This window comes from Cheilinus undulatus, linkage group 8, assembly GCF_018320785.1.
Source record: "Cheilinus undulatus linkage group 8, ASM1832078v1, whole genome shotgun sequence".
In the NCBI taxonomy this organism is placed as follows: Eukaryota; Metazoa; Chordata; class Actinopteri; order Labriformes; family Labridae; genus Cheilinus; species Cheilinus undulatus.
This window is the reverse complement of record NC_054872.1, coordinates 50,342,402-50,360,952: the sequence shown is the minus strand read 5'-3', so window position 1 is coordinate 50,360,952 and position 18,551 is coordinate 50,342,402. Positions and strand designations below refer to the sequence as shown.

General features: G+C 37.6%; 2 protein-coding genes across 6 annotated transcripts; one reads left to right on the top strand and one right to left on the bottom strand.

The window, feature by feature from the left end:
• Positions 1–2,070: 2,070 nt before the first annotated feature.
• Positions 2,071–11,040, bottom strand: mettl25b (methyltransferase like 25B). Its single transcript, XM_041792581.1, has 8 exons — positions 10,686–11,040; positions 8,900–9,021; positions 7,485–7,701; positions 7,332–7,394; positions 7,111–7,248; positions 4,707–5,512; positions 2,959–3,143; positions 2,071–2,671 (listed from the first exon to the last, which is right to left on the bottom strand). The coding sequence occupies exons 1-8, from the start codon at positions 10,785–10,787 to the stop codon at positions 2,586–2,588; spliced, it is 1,719 nt and encodes a 572-aa protein (XP_041648515.1). The 5' UTR covers positions 10,788–11,040; the 3' UTR covers positions 2,071–2,585.
• Positions 11,041–11,277: 237 nt separating this feature from the next.
• Positions 11,278–16,777, top strand: isg20l2 (interferon stimulated exonuclease gene 20-like 2). 5 transcript variants are annotated; one of them, XM_041792722.1, is made up of 5 exons: positions 11,278–11,342; positions 13,527–14,483; positions 15,430–15,630; positions 15,827–15,931; positions 16,066–16,777. In XM_041792722.1, the coding sequence occupies exons 2-5, from the start codon at positions 13,602–13,604 to the stop codon at positions 16,198–16,200; spliced, it is 1,323 nt and encodes a 440-aa protein (XP_041648656.1). In that variant the 5' UTR covers positions 11,278–11,342; positions 13,527–13,601; the 3' UTR covers positions 16,201–16,777. The 5 variants fall into 5 exon arrangements, with proteins under 5 accessions (XP_041648656.1, XP_041648660.1, XP_041648659.1 ...); XM_041792726.1 differs by having other exon boundaries at positions 15,827–15,962; positions 16,066–16,194; XM_041792723.1 differs by lacking the exon at positions 11,278–11,342 and adding an exon at positions 12,683–12,916.
• The last annotated feature ends 1,774 nt before the right edge of the window (positions 16,778–18,551 follow it).

The window sequence follows — 18,551 nt, the reverse complement described above, 5'->3', positions numbered from 1 at the left end:
ACCTCTTAGTTGGCCTGCTGAGGAGGAGGTGGAGTAGGAGTCCACGAATGGAGTTTCTACAAGCAAGGCACTGATTTAGGATCATTAGGAAGATCGCAAATCAACAAGATGCTCCACACTTAACAGGAGACAAACTGGTCCCAGACCAGCAGCTTTATTTTAGGACCGAGCATTCTCTCAAAGTCCACATCTGGATGTGATTGTGAGCTTTCTCTGGAAACCTTAGGGGGCAAGAATCAGTTGCACAAAGGCTGGCACAATAAACCCTGAGTTCTGCATGGAAATATTTAAGAGCTAAAGAGAAAATTCAGTAAATATGTCGTAATACTGAAGAAACAGCTCTGTCTCCACTTCCTGTTGTTGTTTTTCTGCAAAGAGTTCCAGTGTTAGAGTCTGACATTAAAAGACAGCAGTGCAAGGAAGAATGGTTACACTTTGAACAAAAAACTGACTATTTTGTTCTTTTTCAAAGACTCATTAAGGTTAAATCCCTGGTCAGGAACAGAGAAACCAGATTAGTTTTAACATGACCAGAATTTTAAACTTCTTTATGATACCAGCAAAAATAAATCAGTGTAGTTTTGAAACTTAAGCAAAAGAGACAAACGCCCTTGGTAACAGTATTGACTTATTTTATGTTTAAATTACCAAAATATGCAGGCAAACTACTTTTGTTCAGCTCAGACAGCTCTCATCCTCTCTGCTTGATGCCTGATTGTAGAAAAACCTATACCAGGGTTGGACAACTGATGGCTCGGGGTCACATGCGGTCCTCCACCTCACCCAGTACGGCCCTAAAGTAAATTTAAAACACCAACGAACAGTAAGGAAACAGGATCAAATCTGCCATGAAAACAAACATTAACATTTCTCTCAGAATCTTTCATTGGTGGAAGATTGTTATTTGATTTGTTTTTAAATTTGTTTAAACAATCTGAAAATCACCAATTTCTATTGATTTTTTATTTTTTTAAATTTCATTTTATTCGTATTGTTTATTCATTTTATTTTTAATATAATTTATTTTTACTTTTTGATTTGATTACAAATGTTTAGATTTTTCAACTTCATTTTAGTTTCTTTAATTTTATTTCATTTTTATTGTATTGTAATTGAATTCAATATATTTATCTGAATTTATTTTTAATTTTTTAAATTTAGTTATTGCTTTTATATTTTTAGTAGATTTTATCAGCTGCAGTGTTTCTGTATAACTTCTCTATGCATCACTAATTCCACTTAAAAATTAAAGAAATATGCAGGTCAAACATGACTAACTATCATGTTCACTGCTGGAAAAAACAGCTTGAACTTGATTTAATTCTTTCTATCTCATTAAATTAACAATTTCTATCCATTCTGTTTTTTAATTGTATAATCTTATTCATTTTTTCTTTTAAAATAAATTTCTTTACCTTTTGATTTGATTAAAAATGTTAGGATTTATTTTTCAACTTAATTTTAGTTTCATTTATTTCTTTGTATTTTACTGTAGTAGAATTTAATGTTTTTATTTGAATTTATTTTCAATTTGTTATACTTATATTTTTTTTTTTTAAATTTAGTTCATTCTTGATTATTTCTAATAGATTGCTTTGGCTGCAAGTGTTTCTTTAAAACCTCTGTATTTATCACTAACTGAACTAAAAAATTTCAGAAATATGCAGGTCAAATGAGTAATTTGCTGTATGGAAAAAGCATTTTTCATTTTTCAATAGTGTAAATTCAACGTATTTATTTTTATCTTTTTATTTTTTATCTGTTTTACTCATTTAACTTATTCATTTAATTTTTTTTAAATTTATTTAGAAGATTCGGTTCATATAATAATCACTGAACAAATTTTGAGCCATGTTGACAGTGCTAAGTTAACTGCAAATTTGATTGGATTAATTTCACTCTAACACACCAGACTCACAAACAGCTGATTCTTCTGAAGTTTAGGTGCTTTTTGATATGAATCATCCAAATAACAGATTGAACAACTTTCAAACCAGAAATATTGAGAAAAATGTATAAAACATTTTGGCCACCTCATAGCAGATATTATATAAGAAATACAGGATGGAATAAGATTTGATTCCGTTTATTGCTTTTGAGTAACAGAAAAACAGCGCTACATGTGTGCTTTACAGAAAAGGACAGAATTAAATAAATAAAATTAAAAAACCAATTAAAACAATAGTTGGGCATGCAGGGACCAGAGCATGTCATTGAAACAAAACACATGACTGTCTCTGTGCATGAAAAGGAGACTGAGAGGGAAACTGTGTGACGTGCATGAGGTCAACAAAACCTGATATCTGGACGTTTTGGTTCAGAAAATCCCAAAGATTTAGACCTGAAACATGCTCCTGAATCCCAGCAGAGCTAAATATCTAAAACGGTTCCATGCCATGATTTGAGCCTTATAAAAATATAGCAGAGCGTTTACATTCAGCAAGCAGAACCTTCCCTTTATCATTAAACATTAATAAAAACAGAAACTGAAATAAAAAAATAACCCTAAGATTTCCTTTTCTTACAAAAAGAGCAAGACTTTGGTAATCATGAGTCATGTGGAGGGATTAGAAGAGTCTGACTTGCTATCCTTGAGGCTTCAGAGCGACCAGCACAAAGTTTCGTGGTGAAAAGTTAGGATCAAAGAGAGGAACCAGGTGACTTTCCACACCTGCAGGGAGACAGATAATAGTGAAGCAAGGACAAAAAGGTATCAGTGCATAGATCTTTCCATTAAAAAAAACTACATTTTACGATACGTCTCCTCTCCTTTTTCCACTTTGGCTACGTTCACACTGCAGGCCTTAATGCTTAATTCTGATTCAGGTCACTTTTAACTACAGTGTGAACTTAGCTTTAGCGCCGTCTTACTGGAATTCACTCTATTAATATTTATCACTCCTAAAACTTGTTGTGCCTGTGAGTCATGAAGGTAACAACGCATGTGGAGGATCTCACCGTTCTCCTGCAGGTAGATCATTCTGTCCAGCAGCACCAGCGTCTCCACCACAGGCGCCAGCAGCAGAGACAGGCTGAAGTAGACCACCACCCGGCCCTGCTGCTTCAACATGGCCTCCACGCGCTCCGGGTCCAGAGGTAAAGTGGGAGGAAGGCCGACCCGTGCCAGACCCAGACGGGCGTACCTGGGAGGGAACATCGATGTAGAAAGAAGAGGACAGAAGCATTATATCTGAAATAATACTTTTAAACTCATTTATCCAGTTCCTTTGATATACAGCTGAAGAGACCAATCAAATTTGTCTTAATTTAGCACTTTTTCAGGCACTGAAGCCATTTATTCACTGTAGGCAGAATTATAACACAGGTACAGCTCTCTCTTGGTGATGGACTGTGGTGATTACTTGGCAAGCCACTGAACAGATGAGATGAGATGCTATTTATGCTAAGAGCCAACTAATCCAGCAGAAAGGTTAAAGACTGGTGGAAGGAAGCAAAACCACACGAAAGTTTCAATCTGCCATGAAGATGAGGAAACAGAAACATTTCTCTCAGAATCTTTCATTAGTTGTATATGGTTATTAGATTTTTTAAAATTTGTTTAAAACAATCTGAAACTTGTTTTCAGTTTATTTTGATAATTAATTTTTATTATGTTTTTATTTAATTTTATTTGTATTGATTTTTCATTTCATTTTTATTTATTTATTTTTTAATTTTTGATTTGATTAAAAATATTCAGATTTATTCATCTACTTCATTTTAGTTGCTTTAATTTTAATTCATTTTTTTATTGTATTGTAATTGAATTGAATGTTTTTATTTTCATTTATTTTCAATTTGTTATACTTATGTGTTTTTGTTGTTTAGTTCTTTTTTAGTAGATTTTCATTTTATTTTATTTTCAATATAATTAATTTTTGGATTTAATTAAAAATGATTGGATTTATTAATTAACTTAATTTTAGTTTCATTATTTTTATTTTTATTTTACTGTAATTGAATTTAATATATTTATCTGAATTTATTTTTAATTTATTGTACTTTTTGATTTTTTTAAATTTAGTTCTTTCTTTTATATATTTAGTAAATTTTTTTTTGGCTGCAAGAGTTTCTGTAAAACTTCTCTATGCATCACTAATTCCACTAAAAAAATTAAAGAAATATGCAGGTCAAACAAGGAGTAACTATCATGTTCACTGCATGGAAAAGGCTCATTGAAATTGATTCAATTCTTTCTGTCTCATTTAACTAAAAATATCTACTTATTCTGTTTTCTTATTGTATTTTTTCTTTTTTTTTTAATATTCTTTACTTTTTGATTTGGTTAAAAATGTTTGGATTTAGTTTTCAACTTCATTTAAGTTTTTTAATTTTATTTCATTTTTTATCCTGTTGTAATTGAATTTAATGTTTTTAACCTAACATATTTTGATTTTCTATACTTATTAGATTTTTTTATTTAGTTCTTTCTTTTTTATTTTAAGAAGATATCATTGGCTGCAAGTGTTTCTGTAAAACATCTATATGCATCACTAATTCCGCTAAAAAAAAAAAAATCAGAAATATGCAGGTCAAAGAATGAGTAACTAACATGTTCACTTAAAATCAAAGTTAAAAACAGAACCAGTATACCTGATACTGGATCAGTATCTTTAATGTAAAATTCAGGACATTTAGTTTGTCTCTGGGAGTCATATTAAGTTTTTCCCACCCCTATTAAAACCAGAGAATGAATGTGGACTCACTCTGTAAACGGTAACAGGTGAGACTTCTTGATGGTCTGGATCCCTGCCCTGCGTAGATCCGGCCTCGTGTCCCTGATGAACGTCTCCAGCATGGCTCTGTAACAGTGTGTCTTCAGCAGCTCGCTCTCCTCTCTAAGCCTCCGTCCGTAGTCCTCCACAGCGTGACACGCCCCCTCCCTCGCCTTGTAGGATAGCTGATGACCCGGCAGACCCTGCACCCAGGAGCTCATCGGGTAACCGAACTCTGACCGAGGCGACTCCTGGCATGGCGTCATCAGTGAGGCGGGCCGCTCCACCAGTCCTGGAGGGGTTGGGTTTTCTTTGGTTGTTATCTTCATGTAGCAGCACGCCACTGATGTGATACCGCGCACATGAGGGCAGTTGACGAAGTGGCGAAGGAGGGTGGCGCTAAGGTCACCACAGGCGTGGAGACCGGTCAGGACAAAATCTGGATATCTTTCGAGGTCGTTAATGTCTTGGCGTTCTCCTTCCTGGCTGGCTAACTGCTCACACGGACAGCAGGACTCCTTACCAGAGTTTTCTTTGCTGAACGGCGGTAGTGACGTCATTTCAAAGTCCAGTGATTGAGACTCAGTGGAGCCCAGACAAGATGGAGTCTGGACCTCGTGATGCTCAGAGCCCTTCAGCTTCTTCTTACTGGGTCCAGACGGAGTTTGGGGACCATTTTTGACACACTCAGACGTGCTCAGCTGCTTGATGAAGTCTTCCCATGATGCCTTGGGGTTTACCCAACCTGCCACATGGCGAGGAGAGGAGTGTGACACTGGGACCAGAGAGGGGCAGTTCTAGAGAGAAAAAGGAATGTGTTTATTTTAGCAGTTTTATGTCTACAGCAAGAGATAAAATCAATGAAATATTCAGCTTGAATGATTTCTTACTCAATATTCTTCTATTAAAAATGAACTAGAGCGTTACTAGTACATGAAAAGATCACTAATGAGAGAGAACTCTGCAGCTTATTGTTAGAGCAGCTGCTAAAGGAGGCACAAAGTGATGACAGTTATGGTAAGTGATCATTCTTGAATTTTCTTGGGCAAGAGCCTTTCTTCTGATTTCAAATCCAGCAGACAAAAAAACGTTTTGTTTATTATCATCTTTATGTAAGTTTAGTGCTTCTAAGGCAGGGGTGTCAAACTCAGTCACAGCAGGGGCCAGATTCTGGATTCAGGTCTACCCTGAGAGCCTAACAGGATCAACATTTAACTTTAAACTGTCAACCTAATTTTCACTTGTAATAAAATATGAAATAAACAGCACTGATGATAAATCATTTGAACATTCAAGAAGTAAAAATGGTAAGTTTAAAGGCTCAAATCTGAAATAAAAATTCCAACTTGTTAGTTCAAAAGATCAGAACACACAATTAAAAATAGAAAATAATTCTTTTAAAGAGCAAATACACAGGGAGAAAGTTAAAATCATAAGTTTGAAAGGTGAATATATAAGATCAAATTTGAAGTCATGAGTTCAAAAGTCAAAATACGACTTAAAATCTTAAATTGTCGGTCTGATAGGTCAAAATATGAGATTAAAAAGCCAAAATTAGGGGTTAAAAAAGTCAAAATATGAGCTAGAATTTATAATGATGACTTACAAAGTTAAAAATATGAATTTAATTCCAAATGTTAAAATGTGAAAAAAAATTGAAATCATCTGTTTAAAAGTCAAAATATGGGATTAAAAAGCCAAAGTTAGGAGTTGAAAAGGTTAAAATATGACTTAGTTTAAAATTGTGAATCTAAAAGATAAAAATGTGACAGAAAGTCCAATATAATGAGTTGAAAAGGTCAAAGTATGAAATAAAAAGTCAAGTTTGAGTCATCGTGATTAAAAATTGAGATGCAAAATTGAAAATGTGAAATAAAAAAGCAAACCCCCCCCCTTTGACTTTTTATGAAATCTTTCTTACTTTTACTTACTGAGTTGATGCACCTTAAAAATGGCTAGGTACCTGCTTCTTAACCAATACTGTTTTTTCAGCGCTATTTTAACACAGTCAGTGCGAATGTTTTGAGTTTTATTAACGTTTTGGAGTTTACAATGTAGATCATATATCTTAAGTTGAGTCCAACTTAAAGCCATTATTTCCACTACATAAAAAAATAACATCATCAGTTTCAGCAAATATTTTGGGTTAAATAAGAGACATAAAATGTTGACATGCATGTCCTTCCATGGCTTTAAATGGCTGCTTTCTTAACTAAACAGATTTTGATTGGTTAAAATTTGAGGGGAATTTGGGTTAAATTTTCTCCATAGGGAGGTGGTGGTCAGTCCTGAGGCTGGACCAGTTAAGATCCAAAGATCTGAAACATGAAAACAAACGTTTGATAAGAAAAAGTGGTGCACTTCATTGTTAGTAGACTTAAAAATAAGAACAAACCTTTTTCTGCCTTTCTTTCTCTAAGGCCCATAGGAGCTGTCCGTCAAACCTGGACGCCATGGTAACCAAAGTTTGATCTGCTTCAATCGCTGTCACAGACAGTCCAAGCCCGAAGGATAGAAAGCGTGTGAGATGACCCTGCACAGAGCAAAGAGTGTCTTTTCATACACTTCCTCCAGGAGAGTCTTCCTTGGTTACAGTCTTTATAATAGTGAAGATACCTGTCCTGAGCCCACATCCACCACCCTGCTGCAGTCGGTCTGATCACAAAGCTGTTTCACCAGCTGTGGATGAAACAGAAGAAACAGATCAAAAACCCTGGTAAAGATGAATATACCTTGTTAATTATCTTAGGATATGAAATATTCCTGTACCATGCCCAGTTTACGGATCTCGTGCTGCTTCTTGGGTTTGACGTGTTTCCTGAATATGTGACCAAGCAGAGAGCTCTGACTTTGATTCTCCTGAAACTCCTCAGGTTTCACTGAGCCGGACGCTCTGCCTCTCTCCTGTCTGCACTCCCTGGGAAATGCCAGAACATGAGCTGTGGCACGAAACGCCAGCAGTGACAGAGGCCACACGCAGGGATACCTGATGAGATAAAGTGTCAGGGGTTTTATTTAGGTCACACAAAAGTCAGAATTTGATCATTTTCTTAAGTTAGTATATTGTATGATTGAAGAATAAAGCTTGATTGAAAGACCAAACCCTCTAGCTTCAAGCATCTTTAAACTACTATCCCGGGTTAAAAAGGCTTTACATCTGTTCTGAGCATTAGATTATTCGGACAAGCTTAATGTCTACAAGAAGTGGTTGGATATTCAACAGCTCAAATTAAAGACTATCCCACAAACTGACATGATCTGCTGTATCCCACAAGTAAACAAAAGCGTAAGGACCTCAAATGTACAGTATATGTGACCAAAGCTGGTAAAAACTCCTGTAAGTTGTCCAAGGTCATTTTTGAGTTTTTACACATATGAAAGTGTAGATTCCAAGCTTTCTAATGGCGCATCATACACCTTAATCTGAGCATATTTTACAAAGATATGCTCATTTGAATGTTAACTTCTAGTTTCTGTTTGTTCTGAGAAAAGCAGGCTCAAAGTTTCAGGACTCTTCACACCTTCAGGCAGGCCAGGTAATGGGCATGAACAACAGGGCCACATTTACATAAAGTCTACCCAAACCAAGATTCTTAATCGGACTGGTGACGCTCATCAAAATATTCCCATAGGAAATCCGCCTTCATCAAACTTTCTCTGTCGAGTGATCCTGAAGTTGTCCCAAGTCTGTTGTTAATTCTTGCTGGTTCTTCGTCGTCTCTTCTACCTTTCTTCACTGCAGGGTGCATCTTGAGGCTTGTTGATAAAGGTGATAACTAGAAACAGCTGTATCTATGTGCCGGGGGTGGGGTGGCGTTTGAGCCATGTGGTATTCGTTACTGTCCATCTCAATGGGCGAAACTGGGAACAATGGCAGGCTGAGTGGCCAATTATCACCCAGCAGTTTCATTTTACCCTCCCCTCAATCTCCCTACATAAACTCTGAAAACAAGGCATTTTAAAACACAAAATTAACGCTTTTAAATATCCCATTTATGTTACTTTTTCATCGAAAGAGTAGTTTAAATGTCAGACTTGCATAAAATGAGAAAAAATGAAAAAAATATAATTTTGAAGAAAACAACGTTGTATCCATTTCTCTCAACCACCGGAATGCTGACTTGAAGGAACTCTATCTGGCTTCGGTCACAAATATAGATGGTCTGATAATAACCCAGTAGTACCTCCTGTTGTCTCCATTGTTAGCATCCAGTAGCAGATCTGCAACCTGTGGATATGTCAGGTCTTGTAGCACCAACTGCCATGAGTCTGGTAGGGTGTGCCAGAGATCTTCAGTGAAGAACTCCTGATGGAGAACAGTAAAGCTACAGTTTTTAAGGGAATCACAACTGGATGGGTTATGAGCACCAATATCAAACTGTACATAATGAACAAGAGGATTCAGTGGCTCTAAATCAGTGGTACAGTTAACTGCTGGGGTGTATTGCAATGGGGCTGAATGATTTTGGAAAAACAATCTAATTGCGGGCCTTGAGTTTTACACCCCTGATCTAAGAATAGTAGCATATCAAATTGCAAATCACAATATTGGGGAAAATTGCAATTAGATTACTTTCCCACATCGTTCAGCCCTAATTCAGGAGTATTCAGATCCCCTTCACTTTTTTCAAACTAGTCATGTTGCAGCCTGATGCCACGGTCAAAAATATTTTAATACTCATTAATCTACACTCAGTACCCTGTAATAAAAAAGTGAAAACATATTTTTTTCTTTTGGCAAATTTAGTAGAATTTAAAAAATGAAATATCACAATTGCATAAGCATTCAGACACTTTGTAAAACACTTGACATTTGCCCGGGTGCCTCCCGTTTCTCTAGAACTTTGCTGAGATGCTTCTGCACTTTGATTGGAGCCTGCTTGGAGTTTGAAAAAAACCTTCATGTGAAAACTGCAGGCTTTCATGTGTTTTGCACCGAGGAGGCGTCCATCTTAGCGGAGGGCTGCAGTGATGGTTTTCCTTCTGGAACTTGGTCCCATCTCCACTAGAGCTGTGAAAAAATATCGATACGGCAACATATCGCGATACTTTGACATCTGATACAATATCGATACTTCAACTCTTAATATCGATTTTTTTGTAAAAAGTAAAAACTCATATTTTAGCCGAGTTGTTAGTAAAATACGACTTCCGCACCTCCACATGGACCAACACCTGCACAATTCAAAGCAGACATTTGGAAGCTTCAAAGTTAAAATGGGGAGCACAAATAGTGAGTTAGAGAAAGGAAATGCCGTTTGCAAGCTCTGTCTTGCTGCCATGAAATATAGCAGGAACACCACCAACATATTGTGTGATGTACATATACATCATCTCTATATTTTTCTCAGTTAACTGTGTAGAATATCGCATAATATCACAATATCATGATATCCTGATTTATCGTGATACTATCGTATCGTGACACGTATCGTATCGTGAGGTTCTTGCCAATACTCACCCCTAATCTCCACTCAGAGTGTTATTAGTCATAGTTTTAGTTGATGATATAAACACTGCTCTAAACTGCAAAAAAGCAATGGCAATGTCGACACTACATGCAGGGTACTTGAAAATAAGATAAGTGATCTCAGTGAGGTTTTACTTGAGAAATTAAAATACCTTACATTTGGTACCTACATACTAGAGACCGTTTCTTTTGCTGCCATGATATAAAAACTTGTTCTGATTTTCAACAGAGAAGTTTCCAAGTCTGAAATCTGGTATCATGACAGTCCTAAGCCACATATGATTAAACTGTCTTGTATTCACATGTTTCAACGCTGGTTTAAGCTCATGGAGCCAAGGCTGCCATGACAACATGATGCTGAGAACTTCAGTGGCTCAGTAAACGGGATGCTTTTCGTGTTTTTTGCTCACACTCCCAACAATCCTTCACCACTCTGACCCCACTGTGTTTGACTGGAAAGGCTGCAGTGTATATCTCTGATGATTATTGTCGATACTCACGATTATAAAGGAGTTGGACAGGTGGCTGTACTGCGACAGGAACGAGGTGAGTCTTTCTGCCAGCTGTCTCTGTTGATCTGCTGCCAGGCTCGGTGCAAACATCTCATCCTGTGCTGGTGACAGTTAAACGGACGTTGGCTAATGCTAGCATAAGTTAGCGTGCTAATTACCGCGTTATTGTTTAGAGGTTATGACTAAATTTATTTAAAACACGCTCAAAGTTGATTTCCCGCAAAGCACACAAAGTCTCCATTTATAATTCAAATCCAATGCTTGTTATTTTCTCAAATATGTCTTGTGTTTAGCTTCTGAGCTTGCTAGCTACAGCAGCTGCAACTTTCGCTTACAGAATGCGTTCAGGTGCTCACGGTTAATTCCGCTTTAGCTGCTCGGCGCTCGGACCTTAACGTTTCAAACCATTAAAACTAAAATGAAATTACACTTGTCCATGTGAGAACTTCTTTACATTATTATCTTCATCCGTTTCTAAATTTATAACACGGATTCAGTTATGCAAGCTTGTACAAATGTGGTACACTTTCAACTTTCTGTAGCTTGGTTAGTTAATGTTTCTACTTTCTGACTGTCACTGAAGGCGTCCTGACCCGGACGTTGATAGTATTTTGGAGAAGGAAGACGTGTGGTCCACAGTATGCAGTAGGTCTGGTTTTATACTTCCCTAAGTTATTTTCAGCGGTGTCCTTTTTTAGGAGATTCACTGGTACCAACCGGCTTGTGTCAGCGGACACACGAGGCCGAAATTTCCGTTACTCCTCGTTCATATCGTTGGCGTAACAGCCGTTGAATTAGCGTAGTGTAGCCCCGATGTGTTAGCGTTAGCCGCTAACGGTCGCTGGTGGCTAACATCAACATCCGTGTCTGCGTAAACAACCGTCATATTTACAACCAGCACGGTGATAATTCACGGTCAGATATCACGATATTTGACCCACAACATATTTTTTTTCACGGTTTTCCGGTTTACTATTTTTGTAAAGATAATAGATTAAAACAAAAGTATGAATATGTGATTATTTTCTGTCTTTTCTGATAATTAAATCGCAAAAATATCCCCCTTTCCTAATTTTTTCCCTTTACATATCAGCACAACTCGCTAAATCTGGTGTTGTAAAGCGAAAATGTTGATAAAACACCTTTGAATCATGCTTATAAATCTACTAAAGTACTAATAACACAGTCCGATCTGCTTTTCTTCCGCTGTTTTAAAATGAAATTCACCAAGCCATCAGCAGATCTTAAAAAAGATCAGTCTTAAAGTAAATCACACTTGAATATGTGCTTCATGTGTAGAGCAACAACGGTTCAACACGTCACCGGTTTGTCATTCAGTGGCATTCGCATTGGAAGTTACATGATTTGATGCAAGGCATTATGGGGGCAAGGAGTTCGATGGACCAGTGGGGGTCGGGACCCCCTTTGGGGTCGCAAGACACTGAGAGTGGGTCACCAAATGCCTTAAAAAAAAACTAAGAATACGTTTAAATTACACTGTTGCCACTTTACACCAGTTTGACCAAATTTGAATTCTTTTTCATCACTTTTTAACACCAGTTTAGCCAATCTTAGAACATTTTTGCCACTTAAAACCCATTTTTGTTCATTTTAAACCCTTTCCATCACCTTTTTTCTGCCTGTTTTTACCACTTCTAAAATAATTCGTGCCACTTTCTGCCTGTTGTTGCCTCTATCATCCACTTTTACACTTATTTTTCACCCATTTTTGCCAGTTTATATCAATTATTTATCCCAGTTCACCTAATTACCACCCATTTTTTGCACTTAAAAGCCATGTCAGCCACTTTTTAAGCCCCTTTTACCACTCTTTGTGCCAATTTTTTACCACTTTTATACAATTTATGCCACTTTTAACTCATTTATGTTCTATCAGAATCAAATTTCATCACCTTTTCCACCATTTTTTGCCATTATTAACTAATTTCAGCTATTATTAACCCATTTTAATTATGTTTTTAACATTTACTGCACAAATGAATAAATAAAGGTCCGTGTTTCTTTGATAAGAGTGGTTATTATTCAGGTCAAATATAAAATGTGGTATTCACAGCTTAACTATACAGTGGACCATGGTTTTGCTGAACTCCATGAACCACCATTCTGGCTGGGTCCTGGAGACCTCCCCATTTATCCCCCTTATGGACAGCCTTGTCTGCACTATTCTTGAATATGAATGGCTGTTCAGCTACCTTCAGGTACAGTGGGGGTCCCCGGTCTGTAGCACCTTTATTTTGGGGGTCTGCGAAAGACAAGAGTTAGGGGTGCACAATATTGTCGGCCTGATATCAGCAGGCATTAGCTAAAAAAGGCAAATATCGGAATAAGTAGATCTAAAAATTTCTGCTGATTTTTACATCCGATATTTTGACCGTGATTATCAGTATAGACTGTAAAATTGAGCCATATAATAATAAATTAGTGGAGTTTTAGGTTGGACTAACAGACCTGTGTAAGTTTAGATCTTTTTCTTTATTCATCCTCATTCTTCAAACTTTGAATTGTGTTTTAAGAAAAATAGATTCTTCTTTCATCCTCAAAACTTAGATTATGTTCAAAGAACTGAATTTTTAGTTATGTAAATCATATTTAAATATCAGTTTCGATATTTGTATAGGCTAAAATCTGTAAATTTTGGCATATTGGATTTTGGCAATAATCCAACATTGTGTATCCCTAACAAGACCTGATGGATTGAGGTAGTCAAATTCTTACCTCAGCTGCAGCTCTGTACCCATTTAGATAAGAATGAATGCATTTGTTGTTTGAATATAGGCAAGTTTTGACAGCATTGTGTTTCTCCTGCAGGATGATGCATCTTGTCTGGTGTCAGTCAATACAAACTAGACTCAAAGGGTGAAGAATTACCGAGGAGCTCTCTGCATGATTGTTTTACACACCGAGGACTTCTTTAGACACTTGGGACTTGTTTTAACCGGAGCCATGTCGGACATTAGAATAAACATGCACATAGAGGTGACAGCTTCAGATAGTCAAGGTATGAGGAGAACTGAGAGAGATTTCAGATTTCCTGGGCAGAAAAACTCCAGGAGGCGCAAACGTAAACGGCAAAACCGCTGGAAAAAATACGAACAGAATCAAATTCAGTGTCACAATGGAGCACCTGCAGAGCGTCCTTTTGTTCCTGTTTCCAGAACAAAGACATCTGATACTTCAGCTCCTGGAAGTGACATGGCCAGTGCTCCATCTCTTACCTGTAAGCCTCCAGCACCACAACAAAGCAAAGCTACATCTGCTATACAGAGCAAACACACAGCTTCACCGTGCATCCCTAAGCCATCTGCGTCAACACACAGCAAAGGCACACCTCCACCAATCAGAGACGACAGCTGTTTACCCCATAGCCTCATGCATCCAGCATCGACAGCCAGCACGAATTCCTACACTGACCATGTAGACGACAGTGACCACCACAAAAAGTCAGAAGAACATAAGAGCAAACATTCAGAACCCCTCACCACAGCCTCGACTGTGTATAGCAGCCACAAAGAGCGTAAAAAAAAGACATCAGCTATTCTGTGTCCTTCAAAGTATGTGGCTATTGACTGTGAGATGGTTGGCGCAGGCCCGAAGGGCAGTATCAGCCTACTGGCTCGCTGCAGCGTGGTTAACTACGACGGAGACATACTCTATGATGAATTCATTAAACCCACCATGCCTGTCACAGACTATCGCACAAGATGGAGTGGCATCAGGGAAAAAGACCTCAGACATGCTACGAATTTCTCTGAGGCCAAGAACAAGGTAAGGTTTAAGCCACGGGTGTCAAACTCAAAGCTCGGGGGCCAAATCCGGCCCATGGAACGATTATATCCAGCCCACAAGATCATATCATATCTGTATTATAACTGGCCACCAGTAGGAGGTCTGCAGATTTCCTCCAGTTTAATAATGTATACTTCAACACGATTATTCAAAACATCCTTGTTAAGCCATAAAATCTGAAAAAGTATAGAGTAAGAAAGATTTCATAAAACATCAAGAATGTGGGGAAAGAAATAAACTTGTGTTTTATTTCATATTTTCAACTTTGCATCTCAAGATTGCAAATCAAACTTATGATTCTGACTCATTTCATACTTTGACTTTTTCAACTCAGTTTGGATTTATGTCACATTTTTATCTTTCAGATGTATGATTTCAACTCTCCTCATACATTTGCTCTTTAAAAACTTTTTTTTTCTATTTTTAATATCATGTTCTGATATTTTAACTACAAAAATTGGAATTTTTATTTCAGATTTGAGCCTTTAAAACTTAACATTTTAACCTTTTTGAATTTCCAAATGATTTATCATCAGTGCGTTTTTTTTTAAATATTTTATCACTGGTGAAAATGAGTTTGACAGTTTATGGTTTAATGTTGACCCTGTTCAGCCCTCAGGTTAGACCTGAATCCCGAATGCAGCCCCTGCTGTGATTGAGTTTGACACCCCTGGGTTTAAGTAAACCCCATGAGGGCCTGTGTTCATAGCTGCTGTTTTATTGGGTTGGCAGTGCTAATCTTCAGTACAAAACAAATGTATTCAGTGCAAAAATCAGTGGCTGTGAACATTAAAACATTAGATGAACTATTCATCAGTCTCAGCAGGATTCATGTCTGCTAGTTTATGTCTCATCACTGTCTACATTTCTCACGCTGTACAGTCCACACTGAGCAAGTTTAATGAGTGAGGTTCTCGTCTGTCAGATACTGAGGCTAATAACGGGGAAGGTGCTGGTCGGCCACGCTCTCCACAATGACTTTAAGGCTCTGAGTTACACCCATCCCGCTCACATGACCAGAGACACGTCTCGAATCCCGCTGCTTAACAAGAAGGCCGGCTTCTCTGACAGCCAGTGCGCCTCGCTGAAAAGACTCACCAAGGCCATCTTCAACAAAGACATCCAGGTAAGAGAAAATTAGCCTCCATTCATAGAACATCCAAGTCCACTCCAGAAATCCACTTTCTGGAAGGAATCTTAAAGTCAAAGATAGATGTAAACTGCAGCTTTGAGAAACCTAGTTAAGTTTGAAGATTGTGTCCAGCTGAAGTGTTGAAGTGGTGATTTAAAGTGTCTAAACCCGTCCTCTCTGCCATCCTCAGACTGACAGGAGGGGCCACTCTTCTGTGGAGGACGCCAGAGCCGCGATGGAGCTGTACAAAGTGGTGGAGGTGGAGTGGGAGAATGAGCTGAACAGCAAATCCCAGGCCAGTTAGTGCCAACATGGAAATAAATGAAGTATAAAATGACTTCTCTTGCTGTTGGTTTGTGGTTTGGACCAGTTTGGACTCTCTGGTTACAGAATCCAAAACTTTTTTTGTGTTTTTTCATGTGATTGCAGATGTGGCAGAAAACTGAAGCTGCTCATTCAGTGTCCTGGATAAACCTCAACAAGCTGCCTGAACTTTACAGGAAAAAAATAATACAGCTCTGCTCTGACCTTCGCTTTAAACAGTACAGTCTTCCTCAGGGTTAGCAGAGGTTTTAAAAGGTGCTGCTGCCACCAGGGGGCAGTCATGTATTCATTCCAGCAACAAAATCACATCAGGAGTCTGTTACTTTGATTTGACACATGAAGAAGAACTTAAAGGTTTATTTTAGCTGTCCCAGGTCACCAACAGTCACGCTCATGTCACTGTCCTTTATTTTTCATCTTCTTTTCTTCAAGCATGAAAATATGCAACGCCTCAAGCTTCTCTTTAAAGGTTGCAAAGTTTCATTTCTTCATTTAATTCTAATGAGTGAAACATTAAAATGAAACTGTGATATTGTTTCTCTTCTGTGGTGCTCTGCAGGAAACTTTATGGATGTTTTAAATCTTAATGTTATTCCTGCATTTGACTGTAAAGGAGAGGGATGATTTTCAGACCAAGAGCCTTAAAGTTCAACTTAAAGACAATATTTTTAAACGTGTATTTACTGCTTTTCAAAATGTGACTTTACATAAATACATGCATGTGAAAACCACTCTAGTATTTGTGCCTAAATGTAAATGATGATACATGTCAACAATAACTGAAATTTCAATATGGACTGCAAACCAATAAATTTTGCTTGGGTAATGTGATATCCTCCTGAGACCTGAGCTTTTGTTTGGAATGCATTTTTAGTTTCTCCCACTTATTTGGGATCAGAAGGACTTGATGATTTTTGAAGGTCAGCCTTGTCTTTGAACTGGAATGAGTTTTTACCAAAAATGGTGTCCTGAAGGCCCTGTTTCTGCAGAAAACCCAGCACTGGAGAGTTTTAGAGCAATGTTTTTTTTTGGCTGTATGTCGATTAGTTTATGGGGAGTCATTTTTCGTATTTCTTGAAAATGTTCTGTTCCAAAATCCAAACAATTTCCCTAAAATTTCAAAGAAATTACTGGACATTTCTGTTCCACCACTTTCCACATTATTAAGCAAATGACATTTTTCTCTTATTTTCCTAAATATTATTGCAAATGATAGAATATTTTTCAAGTCATCAGCCGTTAGAGCATAATTTAAATGTTTTTTAACAAATTTCATAATGATAACCATTAGTTTTTAAAAAATAAAAACCTCAAAATGCACGGTTCAACATTATTATGCAAAACAAAGTTTTAAAACATTTTGTAGGTTGTAAAGAACTGAAAATGGCCATTTGTTGAATTTGCAGTATTAGGAGGTCATATTTACTGAAATCAAAGCTATTCAATCAAAAACATCTTAACAAGTCCCAAGTTAACATAGGAGCCCTTCTTTGATATCACCTTCACTATTCTTGCATCCATTGAACTTGTGAGTTTTTGGAGAGTTTCTGCTTGAATTTCTTTGTAGGATGTCAGAATATTCTCCCAGAGCTGCTGTTTTGATGTGAACTGCCTCCCACCCTCATAGATCTTTAGCTTGAGGATGCTCCAAAGGTTCTCAGTAGGGTTAAAGGTCAGGGGAGGATGGGGGCCACACCATGAGTTTCTCTCCTTTTATGCCCATAGCAGCCAATGACACAGAGGGATTCTTTGCAGCATGAGATGGTGCATTGTCATGCATGAAGAAAATTTTGCTACAGAAGGCACGGCTCTTCTTTTTGTACCATGGAAGAAAGTGGTCAGTCAGAAACTCTATATACCTTGCTGAGGTCATTTTCACACCTTCAGGGACCTTAAGGCCTTGTTGGGACATGGTGGCCATCCACCAACCATCCACTACTCCTCCATCTGGACCATCCAGGGTTGCACGGCACTCATCAGTCAACAAGACTGTTTGAAAATGAGTCTTCATGTATTTCTGGGCCCACTGCAACCATTTCTGATTGTGAGCATTGGTTAGGGGGGGGCTGAATAGTAGGTTTATGCACGACTGCAAGCCTCTGGAGGATCCTACACCTTGAGGTTGGTGGGGCTCCAGAGGCACCAGCAGCTTCAAATACCTGTTTGCTGCTTTGTAATGGCATTTTAGCATCTGCTCTCTTAATCTGATGAATTTGTCTGGCAGAAACCTTCCTCATTATGCCTTTATCTGCACGAACCCGTCTGTGCGCTGAATCAGCCACAAATTTCTTCACAGTACGATGATCACGATTAATTTTTCATGAAATATTTAATGTTTTCATTCCTTGTTCAAGGCATTGCACTATTTGACACTTTTCAGCAGCAGAGATCCTTTTTCTTTCCCATATTGCTGAAACCTGTGGCCTGCTTAATAATGTGGAAAAGTGCATTTTGAGGGTATTATTTAAAAGAAAATAATGGTTGTCATTATGAAGTTTGTTCAAAAACATTTGAATTATGCTCTAACGGTTGAAGACTATTTTAAGCCAGGTATACACTATGTGATTTTTGTCCAATTCAGCCACGAATTT

Bases quoted from the DNA above. Each gene is read 5' to 3' on its own strand.
- mettl25b (XM_041792581.1), bottom strand. From the start codon at position 10,787: ATGTTTGCACCGAGCCTGGCAGCAGATCAACAGAGACAGCTGGCAGAA. The intron at 7,249-7,331 runs GTATCTTCACTA...TGCTCTGTGCAG, and splicing joins TGGATGTGGGCTCAGGACAG to GGTCATCTCACACGCTTTCT. The intron at 2,672-2,958 runs GTGAGATCCTCC...GTCTCCCTGCAG, and splicing joins GATCTACCTGCAGGAGAACG to GTGTGGAAAGTCACCTGGTT.
- isg20l2 (XM_041792722.1), top strand. From the start codon at position 13,602: ATGATTGTTTTACACACCGAGGACTTCTTTAGACACTTGGGACTTGTT. The intron at 14,484-15,429 runs GTAAGGTTTAAG...CTCGTCTGTCAG, and splicing joins TCTCTGAGGCCAAGAACAAG to ATACTGAGGCTAATAACGGG. The intron at 15,932-16,065 runs GCCAGTTAGTGC...ATGTGATTGCAG, and splicing joins AGCTGAACAGCAAATCCCAG to ATGTGGCAGAAAACTGAAGC.